This window comes from Nothobranchius furzeri, chromosome 4 (genome assembly GCF_043380555.1).
Source record: "Nothobranchius furzeri strain GRZ-AD chromosome 4, NfurGRZ-RIMD1, whole genome shotgun sequence".
Lineage (NCBI taxonomy): Eukaryota > Metazoa > Chordata > Actinopteri > Cyprinodontiformes > Nothobranchiidae > Nothobranchius > Nothobranchius furzeri.
The window spans coordinates 20,946,925-20,959,228 of record NC_091744.1 but is presented as its reverse complement, the minus strand read 5'-3'; the positions used below and the strand labels follow the sequence as shown (position 1 = coordinate 20,959,228).

General features: G+C 43.6%; 1 protein-coding gene across 1 annotated transcript; it reads left to right on the top strand.

The window, feature by feature from the left end:
• The first annotated feature begins 9,191 nt into the window (after positions 1 to 9,191).
• On the top strand, positions 9,192 to 10,398 carry clrn2 (clarin 2). Its single transcript, XM_015941819.3, has 3 exons — positions 9,192 to 9,520; positions 9,752 to 9,931; positions 10,080 to 10,398. Exons 1-3 carry the CDS (start codon positions 9,268 to 9,270, stop codon positions 10,346 to 10,348), a joined length of 702 nt encoding a protein of 233 aa, XP_015797305.1. The 5' UTR covers positions 9,192 to 9,267; the 3' UTR covers positions 10,349 to 10,398.
• The last annotated feature ends 1,906 nt before the right edge of the window (positions 10,399 to 12,304 follow it).

The window sequence follows — 12,304 nt, the reverse complement described above, 5'->3', positions numbered from 1 at the left end:
TGGAATAAAGGGCCACCGAGCAAAAGCTTGCAGGCGAAAGACGTGGTGTGGTCACTGCCGGAGCAGCACCCACTGTGAGGCCACGTGAAGACGCAGAGCTAAACAAGATGGCGGAAAGAAGGTCGCAGAAGAAAGCGGAAGGGGATATACAGCAAAGGCAGAGGATTATGCTTTCAGGGTGGAGGACGCGTACATCGGAGGTCAGCAGCCAGCACACAGCCTGAAGGAGAGAGGTCTGTTGGTTGACACCGGTGCTACTTTGCACATCATCAACGACATGACAAAGTTCAAGAGTTTTGATGACACATTCAGTCCGGAAACACACTGTGTAGAACTGGCAGACGGCACCATGTGCAGAGGCATTGCCCAACGGAGAGGAAATGCAGAGGTGATCTTGATGGATGACACAGGCCAACAACGTAAAGCTACGCTGAGAGGCGCGTTGTTTATCCCATCCTACCCCCAAAATATTTTCTCTGTTAAGTCAGCCACCGCATTGGGAGCAACAGTCACTTTTAAACAAGGGCAGGACATGTTGACTCACAAAGATGGTACTAACTTTAACATCCATGTGCATGACAAGCTATACTATTTGGAGACGGATGTTGATGCTAATGATAAATGTAGCACATGTCACGACATGCAGGCATGGCATGAGATATTAGGTCACTGCAACTACCAGGACATACTGAGACTACAAGATGTGGTTGAGGGTATGCAAATTAAGGGGGGAACAGACAAAGCAAAGCAGGAATGTGAAGTGTGAATTCAGGGAAAGTTTACACAGACACGAAACAGGGGTCCAGATAAAAGAGCAAGAGCTCCATTACAGATGGTACATACAGATTTGGCAGGTCCGATTGCCACAGAATCTATTAATGGGTACAAATATGTACAATCGTTTACTGATGACTATTCAAACGCGATATTTGTATACTTCCTGAAAACTAAGACTGATGCAGTGCAGGCAACGGAGAAGTTTCTTGCAGATGTTGCACCTTATGGTAATGTGAAGTGCCTTAGATCAGATAACGGCACCGAATTCACATGTGGAGAGTTCCAGGCTCTATTAATGAAAAATGGTATCAGGCATGAGATAACTGCTCCATATTCACCGCATCAAAACGGGACAGCCGAGAGAGGTTGGCGTACTCTTTTTGAGATGGGTAGATGCATGTTGATTGAGAGTCAGTTACCAAAGTGTCTATGGAACTATGCTGTCCAAACAGCAGCTATAACACGAAACCGATGTTTTAACAGGTGAACAGGGAAAACCCCTTATCAAATGCTGAAAGACAAAAAGCCAGATGTATCAAAAATGCAAAAGTTTGGATCTGCATGTTTTGCATACAAACAACACAAAGGTAAATTTGATCCAAAATGTAACCAGGGATTTTTTATAGGCTATGATAAAAATAGTCCAGCCTATCTCGTTTATCACCCGGATGAAGAAACTGTTCAAAAACACAGACTGGTTAAGTTTATAAGAAAATAAAATGTGGAGAGAGAAACACAGACAGATGAGACAGAAATAAATGAGGATTACACCAGTGTAGAACAACCTATGACAGACACAAACTCAGATGAAGATGAACACAATGAGGGAGTTCATGAAACGACAAGTGATAAAAATGTACAAAATGACGTACCAGATGAGCATGAACCAGAAGTGTCAGATGCAGAAAAAGAAGTACCTGATTTTAGAAGGAATCCTACTAGGGAGAAAAGAAAACCCAGTCACCTAAAGGATTTTATAACTGATCATTGTGGTAGCGATGAAGTTTAAACTACAAATCGGTCCTTGGGTCGGCAAGATGGCGCCTGTGCTTGGCTTCGCCGCGGTCACCGGCAAACTTTTCTCCACTAACCTCCTCTTTTCCACCTTGCTCCTGTCTGCGATCCTCTTCAGTAGTGTCTCTATTACCAGCCACTCCTTCAGCCTTATCGCTGCCTCTCCCGACTCCAACCAGGCCCATCATCCTAGATAGCTTTGCTCCTGTTTCTCTGCCCGAGTTAACCAAACTCTATGAAGACCTCTGCATGCCCCCTCCATATCTTACCCTCATCTTTGTTTAAAAGTGCTTGTCAGTCCATCGGTCCCAGCGTGCTCTCTATAATTAATGCTTCTCTGGTTTCTGGTCAGGTCCCTGCTTACTTTAAGAATGCTGTAATCCACCCGCTTCTTAAAAAAACCGAGTCGCGACCCCTCTCTCCATAGCAGCTTCAGGCCCATCTCTAAACTTCCGTTCATCTCCAAGATCTTGGAAAAGGTTGTGGCTAAACAACTCACAGCTGCTCTTGATGAACATAACATCTATGATAGCTTCCAGTCAGGTTTTCGTAGAGCTCATTCTACTGAAACAGCTCTTCTTAGGGTCTCTAATGACCTTCTGACTCACAGTGATGCAGGGGACTGTTCTGTTCTGGTCCTGCTGGACCTGACTGCAGCCTTTGACACTGTTGACCATCACCTGCTACTGGAGAGGCTGAGAGACTGGGTAGACCTATCAGGATCTGCTCTGGAGTGGTTCTCCTCTTATCTTTCTGAGCGCTCCTTTTCTGTGGCCGTCTCCAAGTTTAGGTCCTCCACCACCTCTCTTACCCATGGTGTCCCACAAGGTTCTGTGCTGGGGCCTCTGCTTTTCCTCCTCTATCTGCTTCCTCTTCAGCACATCTTGAGCTCCTTCAAGGGAATCTCCTACCATCTTTACGCAGATGACATCCAACTGTACATCTCCTTTAAGCCCCATGAGATGTCTAAGCTGCACCTGTTACACACCTGCTTAGACTCTATCAAAACCTGGATGGCTGGGAACTTTCTTCAGCTGAATGAAGATAAGACTGAGATCCTCATCTGTGCCCCAGACAAGCTGGTTCCCAAAGTCAAAGACTCTCTTGGTCAGCTTGCTTCTCACACCAAACCTTCTGTCAGGAATCTTGGCATGACCTTTGACCCAGCTCTCACCCTGGATTCTCATGTCAGTTCTCTTGTTCGCTCTTCCTTCTTCCATCTCAGGAACATTGCTAAGCTGAGTCCCATTCTGTCCTGCTCTGAACTTGAGACAGTTCTCCACACCTTCATCTCCTCACGCTTAAACTACTGTAACTCTCTTTTCACGTGTCTGAGCAGAACCTCCCTGAACCGTCTACAGGTGGTTCAGAATGCCTGTGCTCGGCTTCTGACCAAGTCCTCCAAATATACCCACATCACCCCGCTTCTCCTCCAGCTTCACTGGCTGTCAGTCAACTCCAGGGTTCATTTCAAGATCCTGGTTCTGGTCTATAGGGCCCTACATGGACAAGCACCATCTTACATTGGTGATCTTCTTAGTCCCTACACCCCCAGCAGGTCCCTGAGGTCCAGTGATCAAAGCCTACTGGTTGTGCAGCGCACCAGGCTAAAGACCGAAGGTGACAGATCATTTGCTGCTGTGGCCCCCAGACTCTGGACCTCTCTCCCCCTGAGCCTGAGATCAGTGGACTCAGTGGTCTCCTTCAAAAAGCAGCTGAAGTCTCACTTGTTCAAGCTGGCTTTTGTATGACCTTCTTCACCACTCTCTCTTTATTCTGCTCTCCCCACCTATTCCACCTTCCTCAGGATCCACTGATTTCCTTCTTTCCTATTACTCTCTCTCTTTCTTTACATTTTTTCTTTTAAATCGCAATAGCTTATTCTTGCTCATTTTAAATATATTTTTAAACATTTTCGAAATGCTTTTTTATATTTTTCCAATTTTTATATTTTTTGTTTTTGTGAAGCGCCTCGTGATTTTTATCTTGAGAGGCGCTATAGAAATGATATTTTCTTCTTTCTTCTTCTTCTTCTACAATAGACTATTGTTACCGAGCAGTTTGTGGCATCCCAAACACATTTGAGGAAGCTATGGGATCAGTTAACTCCAAGAAATGGGTAAAAGCTATGGATGAAGAAGTAAAATCTTTAAAAGAAAACGACACTTTCACTCTTACCACCTTACCAAAAGGAAAGAAAACTGTGGGAGGAAAGTGGGTTTATTCAGTCAAGAGTGACAAGGAAGGACAGGACAGATACAAAGCAAGGTTTGTAGCCCAAGGTTTCAGTCAGAGAATGGGAATAGATTATGGCGAGACATTCTCTCCAACCGCTAACTTGACGAGCATAAGAGTTCTTCTACAGAAAGCAGCACAGGAGAATCTGTTACTCAACCAAATGGATGTGAAAACAGCGTATTTACATGCCCCTATCGACTATGAAATCTACGTTGATCAGCCAAAAGGTTATGAAGAAGGGGAAGGTTTAGTGTGTAAATTAAAGAAATCCTTGTATGGGTTAAAGCAATCCGGTCGAAACTGGAACCAGATCCTGCACGATAACTTGACTGTAAACAATTTTAAGCAAAACCCCGCAGATCAATGTGTGTACACCAAGGAAACAGAACAAGGAAAAATAATTCTCATTATTTGGGTTGATGACTTAATAATTGCGGCAAGCAATGAAAAAGAAATGGAAGAAGTGGAAAAAATGCTCTCAACCAGATTTAAGATGAAGGATTTGGGCAGATTTGAGCATTTTTTGGGTATTGATTTCACTCAGTCTGATGGATGTGTAACAATGTCACAAGAAACATATGTTAACAAAATACTGACAAGATTTAACATGGAGAACTGTAAGCCCAGGGATACTCCATGTGAACAAAAGTTGAGTGACACAGGAGATGCTACTAGGATGGAAGATGTGAAGATGTATAGGGAGGCTGTTGGAAGTCTAACCCCAAAATTCCACTACCTCCGCTCCGCTCCGGTCCGCCCCCGCCTTCCGCAGCCGCTCGCTTCCGAACTCAAATTTTTTTTTTTTTACCGTGTCCTGTCTGGCTGTGAAGCAAGCAGAATTGATGTCTGAATGCTGGTAACAAGCCTTACAGATTTATTCTCAGGTGGAGCATCAAAGCGTCTGCTTTAAATGTCACGCCTGATACTTCAAATTTTATTGTTATTGTTTTTGAATGCTTTGTAATTCCAACCAGACAGGGAGACAGAGGTGAAAGAGAAAGGAAAAGACAAATGGTGGGAAGAGGGGGGGGGGGGTTTCCACAAAAATAAACAATAATGAGCAAGAGTCTGCTTCTAGACCTGCAGAAAGAGAAGAGCAGAAAAAAATGGGACACACAACAATACATCAGGAGCAAGCTATCACTGCGTCAACGTGATGATGAAATATAAAATCAACATTGTTTAACTGAAGAATCACACGATAATAAATCATAGTGCATTTAGTGGCAACGACAACCTTGAGACAAGTGTTGAACGTGCCCAAGCCCATACTTTTGAGAGCACCATGTGAGCACCTGTGTGTGTACATGCGCTTGTTTATGGAAGGTTTCTCTATAGGAGCGTCCAATAGAGTGTGTGAGGGACCACAGACCTGCCCCCAAAGATGCGTAGGAGACGGGGGAAGCTCCAAGTCCCAGAGATCCAGGCGCTGCCCCAGAACATAGGAACCCCAAGGGGTCTGCAACCAGAAAGGCCCCCCGCCCCCCTCGAGAGGCACAGAGGATCCGAACTCTATTTTTACTGGTACCCGCTCTACAACGGCTCCGCTCCGGTGCAGAGATCTGAGGTGGGCAAACAAGCATGCGCTGGATTTTCGAGATCTTGCGATACAGTCCGAGCAATAAACACGGAAGTTAGATCCAAACACCGGTTGTGTGGGAGAAGCATCGAAATTAACTGTTTAATCTGCCCATCATTTGTGTTGAGAGATCAGCAGTGTTTGGATCAACAAAGTGTGACTACTTTGATAGTGGAAACTGTATTTATGGCTTACTTTTGTGCATTTAAAGTTCAGCCGCCATTGATAGTTGTTAAAAGTTGTTAAATCTGTGCATATGAAACAAAAAACACCTTTTGTTTATCGATTTATTGTGAAAAACGGAAGTTGTGCTTGCTCCTTTTCCTGTTGGGCGGTTTGTGATTCCCGTCCATTGACTGCGGAGGTGCTCCGGCGTCCGGCAAAAATAGGATTGATTCTATTTTTGCCGGACGCCGGAACAGAGGGTGGTGCACTGCGCCGCACTGCCGGAGCACAGCCGCAGTAGTGGAATTGCTCTGATTGACTACAACTGGACCGATTTTGCCCCGGAGTTCGTGCCGGAGCGGAGCGGAGCGGAGGTAGTGGAATTTGGGGGTAATATATCTTGTAACATGTACCCGTCCAGATTTGAGTTTTGTGGTCAGCAAATTGTCTCAACATCTCCAGGAACCAACGGAAGAACAGTGGATAACTGTAAAACATGTATTAAGATACCTAAAGGGAACAAAAGGCAAACAGTTGTGCTTTAGGAGAAACAGTGAAAACCTAGGTTTAATAGTCTACAGTGATGCTGACTGGACAGGAGACAAAAATGATAGACGCAGTACTTCGGGTTATTGTGTCAGTTTATGCGACAACAGCTCTCTGATTTCATGGAAAACCAAGAAGTAACCTACTGTGGCACTTTCTACCTGCGAAGCAGAATATATAGCTCTAGCTTCCACAATGCAAGAGTGTATATATTTAGAACAGCTTTTGAGAGGTATTGACAACTACAAATACACACAGACAGTGGTGTATGAGGACAACCAGGGGACGATCGCTTTGGCTAATAACCCTGTGAGTCGACAAAGGTGCAAACATGTGGACATTAAATATCATTTTGTAAGGTCCATTGTAAATGAGAGAAAGATGTCTATTTTATATTGCACTACTGAAGAGATGGCTGCAGACATTATGACCAAGCCTGTTTCTAGGTCAAAACTTGGAAAGTTTGCAGGTATTGTGTTTGGTGTTTAGAAGAGACAAAGAGGGGAAAAACAAGTTATTAAAACCAATGGTTTTTTTTTGAAGACTTGAGCAACATGAGTTCAAGAGGGGGTGTTGAGATGTTCAAACTTGTGTACTCATGTTCTAAGCTGTGTAAACTGGTGTTATTGAGCAGGTTGTGCTTTTAGTTGTTCACCACTAGGGGGGCACGCACACTGCGTCATTACGTAACGCTTACTTGAGAAGAACGAAGTCTCCGGTGTGGACGTTAAGATGTGTGTGTCGCAGTTCTAATAAAAGACACAAGAAGAAAGCAGTTTTGGTCCCATCTTTCTTTCCTCGAGTTCAACGCGATTGATGCTGCAACGCTCAACATTATGGTTCATATTTGGCTTTATTGTGGGATTTTGGGATGGTTATGGCTATGCTTTGGAAAGCCACATTTTATTTTGGGTAATCTTTTGGCAAACTTATGGTTACACTTTGATATCCTTTGGCCATTTTGTGGTGTTTTGGGGTTCTTTTGGTATAGTTGTGGTTGTGCTTTGGAATTCCACAATTTATATTGGAAGAATTCTGGCAACCTTTTGACAATCCATAATTCTATTTTGGCGTGCCTTATTTGGGCCATATTTGGCCCATCATTCCATCCAAAAGAGTACCAAACTGGCATGCCAAACTAGTGCCAAAAATTATTCTGGCTAGTGGCAACCTTTTGACAATGCATAATTCTATTTTGGTGTGCCTAATTCGGGCCATATTTGGCCCATCATTCCATCCAAAAGAGACTGGCTTGCCAAACTAGGGCCAAAAAGAATTTGCTATCTGGGTTCTGAGTGGGGGTAAGTTTTACGTTCCTCGTGACACTGCTGGCATAAGTCATCCACTCTGTTTACTGCCACTGGCAGTCAGGAGGGAACGAAACAGAACGGAAGTTACGGTGTAACTATGGTTCTGTGAGTTCCTGGATGACTGCCAGTCACAGGGGTCACTCGGAACTTCTCGGGCGAGAAGATCCCGGGAGACCCGAACGTAGCTATCGGCGCGTAATTTATAGACTCGCGACCAGGTGCGCTACGTGTCACGTGCGTAACTTTGTTTACATTAGTGCTCGACCTGCGCAGAGCGCGAGGAGATACATCCACTCTGTTTACTGCCACTGGCAGTCATCCAGGAACTCACATAACCTAGTTACACCGTAACTTCCGTTGTAGTCCCTGTGATCCACTCGCTGTTTACCTCCTCTCTCTCCTCTTCTGTGGATTGGAACCCGCACCTTTGCGCACCGGTGTGATGTCATCACAATTCCACTTGGTTCGGTAGCCGGACTCGGTTCCGTGTTTGAAATGTGTCTCCCTGCCGCTCCGCACGGAAGCGGCAAAATAACGTTTAGCGCTCATGACGAGTGGATTCTCAGTGCTTTGCTCATAAAACACAAGACCTGCAGGCCTCTGTGAGTTAAAACATCCTGATACTGTTCAGGTGTAAACATTGTGCTCCATCCCTGTGTCTGAACTCAGAAGATGCTTCTTGATGCCACAGATATGTGATGATTTAGCTTGTTTCTTTATTTTACTCCAGAATAAAAGATTAAAGTATTACTAAAGCAGTTCAATGTAGTTAAATTAGTCATGCAAGTGTGTGTGCGCGCGTGCGCGCGTGTGTGTGTGTGTGTGTGTGTGTCTGCACACACATGAACGAATTGTGAACTGGCGCTGTGATTTAGCACTACTTAGATGTAGCCATCCTTACGCTGACATAAATGTAACTAAGTAACTTTTACTTTGAGTACATTTTGTTTATGATACTTTTTACTTTTACTTGAGTAAAAATTTAGGCAAGTACTTTTACTTGTACTTGAGTAAAAAATTATCAAAGTATTGGTACTCGTACTTAAGTAGGAAATTTTAGTACTTTTTCCACCTTTGCTAACAACAAAGTAACTAATAGGAAAGTCACGCTTCACAGTGGACAATAAAACTTCGAAGAAGCTCATTGGTTTAAATCTGAGTTGACCTTATGCAAATGACATTTAACTGCAAATGAGATGTTGTTCAACTGCTTCTTCTGCTAAGGTCACCATAAATAATCTGCATCCAAATCTCGACTTGCACATTTTAATTTGTCGCATGAAAAAGAGGTGTGTGTGTGTGTGTGTGTGTGTGAGAGAGAGAGAGAGAGAGAGAGAGAGAGAGAGAGAGAGAGAGAGAGAGAGAGAGAGAGAGAGAGAGAGAGAGAGAGAGAGAGAGAGAGAGAGAGAGAGAGAGGGGGGATAATGTTTCTCCTGGCAAGCTCACATTCTCTCTCAGATTCAGTTTCTCTTCCAGTATGACTTGCATGCACCATCGCGGAGACAATCAGGGATTTTGTGCTTGTAGGCCGAACCATTCCGTTCCTCAACTGTAGGATAAACTCATGGTGATCACCGGGCGCTCCCCGAGGTCGCTCCCCGGTGTCTTACCCCCCACGGGGCACAATGGGCTTGTAAGATGCCCTCTTTGTGGAAGCGGATCACATTCTCTGTGGCCTCTGTGCTGTGCGTCGGCTCCGTGGGCCTGCTGGTGGTGGCCCTGTCCACGGAGCGGTGGGTTACCGGACGGATTCTGTGTCAAACTGGAGTGGACTTAGTGAATGCGTCTCACCCCGAACTGAACCAGTTCGTTGGGGATATTTATTATGGTTTATTCCAGGGAGGAAAGACCAAGAAGTGTGGTCTCGGAACCAGACGATCCAAAATCTACAGTAAGAAAAAAACTTGATAAAATCTTTAATGAAACTTTTTAAATCCATGCTGCCATTAGTATTTACCGCTTCAACAAAGGAAATGATGACATTTGGGATAATGTTGGCTGAACGTTCTTGGTACAACTTCAGATGATTAATCTTGACTAAAAGATTAATCATCATCATCATCAAGGGGGCAAAAGATGAGAGAAAGCTGTTTTGTTCCTTCTGCTTCGTTTACCTCCACAGTTTTCCCAAACCTTGTGCAGACACTGAACAGTGGTCTTCACATGATGGTGATTCTTTTCCTTTTGGTGGCTGTTGGCTTTGCTCTGGTCAGTCTGTCCTTCAGCATTTATAATGCTCGTAAAGTCCCCTACCAGAGCATCAAAGGACACAAAGGACTCTATCTGTGGAACTTCATAGCTGGTAAGTAAACCATTCATCTTTGTTTTGGTGCACATCTTGTCTGTTTTTTAATTCCTTTTGTTCTATTGTTAATGTTTTCTGTCAAGGAAATAAATGTTCCTTTCTAGTGAGTCCTTCATTCCCTTGATCTTCTACACCTTGTTTGCAGCTCTGTTTGGTGCCCTCGGTGTTCTGTGTTTCCTGGCAGCTTTGAGGCATCACCGTCTGACGGAGCGAGTGGCGAACTATAAAGAGAACCTCTTTGTTCTGGTTGTGCTGGATGACTCTCTGGACTGGTCTTTCTGGTTGGGGGTTGGCAGCGTTGGGACTCACTTTGCTGTTTGTGGAGTGGTTGCCATGAGTCGCTTTAAGTTGCCCAAACCAGAGATCAAGAAACCAGAACAACCCACCATCTCTTCTGTGGATCTGCTCTACTGATGAACTGTTAATGTGTCCACCACTGATGGATGATGAGCATAAAAACTGTCTGTCTGTAACCTTTTGTCTTTAAAGGAATTGCTGTAAAGTTCTTGGACCAACTTTATTGTCCAAAGGCCTGTAAACTTTGGATTATGGGTGAAAAAAATAACTAATCTCAGAATATGAAAAACAAATGAGAAATATATTTTTTAATCTTGAGCCTCTAAGTGATGAAAGTAAAGGGAATCAAGAAACGTATCTATGACGTGAACCTGATTTATCACCTCTGCCTGTATGATTCAAAATGGACCACATATGAAATTAGCCTTGGTTTGTAAATCAGAATCTGCCCAAGAACTGATGACACTGTGTTTTACTTTAGGAATCAAAACTATTTGAATAGGTGGTGGCTGAGATCCCTCTTTCAGAGCAATTTATGAAATAGATTTTATGGTGATAGAGAAGAAAGTCACATATGACAGTAAAAGTTCCATCATAGAGCAAGACCTAACACATTTTTGTGCATAATGGCGTAGATATAATTAGCTAGTTCAATTAGCTCAGTGAAGGGAAATGATGCCAATGAGTTGAGGACATATTTGAAAGAAAATCACACAACAATAGCATTGTTACTTTGCAGCCACAAGCTAATGGATGTGACTCCACTGGCCGTTGAATCCTCCAGGAGCAAACAGATAAAAGACCAAACACTGGCAAATACACTCATATATTTGTTTCTGCTTTTTGATGCTGACTGAACCGAATAAGATCTGTTGCGATCATCCCCGAATGAGTTGTGCACTCTGTAATAGTTAACATGTTACAAAGAAGTCTTTTATTATTATAAGTGCATAATGTAATTTCTATGTGCTTTTAGTATTATTTCATGCTTTTTGTGTGTAAGTCAGGCTCTTTGTTTTAACTTCTGTTTGTCCAGCATGATCTGTGAAAAACCATAAAAAGTCACCTAATTCAGTAATAACTGGTTTACAAGAGAGTTAAAGGGGCATGTAGATGGTGATGCAAAGTTAGTGTGATTGTTTTTTTCTTAAGGTGCACATGCCAAAAAATAACGTAAGGGAAAAAGTTGGGTGGTGCACTTTCTAGTTCATCTCCACACAAGAACATTTGCCTTTCCAGAAAATTGTTATAAGAATCCTCTTTGTTTTATGCAGGGTTAAGATTCTATTAAGATCTGCACCTGACCGGTTAAAATGTGGTTTTAGTGACTGCAAACATCCTCAGATCCCCACTGATGCTCGCCTATGCCCTCAAAAGGCTCTAGACATCAGCAGTAGATATATGCAGAAATAGAGCACCCCACACTAGAATCATGCAGATGGTGTGATGGGACATTGCCTAAATGAGTAGTACTGCCATCCTCTTCACCTGGATGATGACTCACTATACAAAGTTGTAAAAATCAGTCAGAATGTGAATCGTCTTAGCAAGGCCTGAGTAGGAATTCTGTGAATCTAATAAAACTACAGTGTCCTATCAGAATCAGGAGGGTTTTACTGCTAAATGTGCAAGAATCACAACATTAGGAAATTGCTGCGGTACTGGGTGACAAAGAAAAGGGAGATAATAATAGGAGATAAGAAAATATAGGGAGTAAGAAAATAATAAGTGGAAACACTTAGAGAAATGGCTGATATATGCAAGACAGTGTAGGTACTGATCAGAGTGGATCAGTTCAGGTACAAACACAACACAGGTGTCAGGTGACTAGAACCAAGCCACTGGAGTGGGCAGAGCTAGGATTGTCGTCCATGAGACAACAGCAGAGGGGAAGAAACTGTCTTGTGGCGAGAGGTTCTGGTCCTGTCAGATGGGAGCGAGTCAAAGAGACTGTGTCCAGGGTGGCACAGGTCAGCTGTGATCCGACCTGCACGCCTCAATCTCCTGGGGGTGTACAGATCCTGTATGGAGGGGAGTTTGCAGCCAATGACCTTCTCAGCAGAGTGTACAACA

What these genes read in the sequence shown, in the direction of transcription:
- clrn2 (XM_015941819.3), top strand. Translation starts at nt 9,268, where the DNA reads ATGCCCTCTTTGTGGAAGCGGATCACATTCTCTGTGGCCTCTGTGCTG. An exon ending in CAGACGATCCAAAATCTACA is followed by an intron (nt 9,521 to 9,751) that starts GTAAGAAAAAAA and finishes TTACCTCCACAG; the next exon opens with TTTTCCCAAACCTTGTGCAG. An exon ending in TCTGTGGAACTTCATAGCTG is followed by an intron (nt 9,932 to 10,079) that starts GTAAGTAAACCA and finishes CCTTGTTTGCAG; the next exon opens with CTCTGTTTGGTGCCCTCGGT.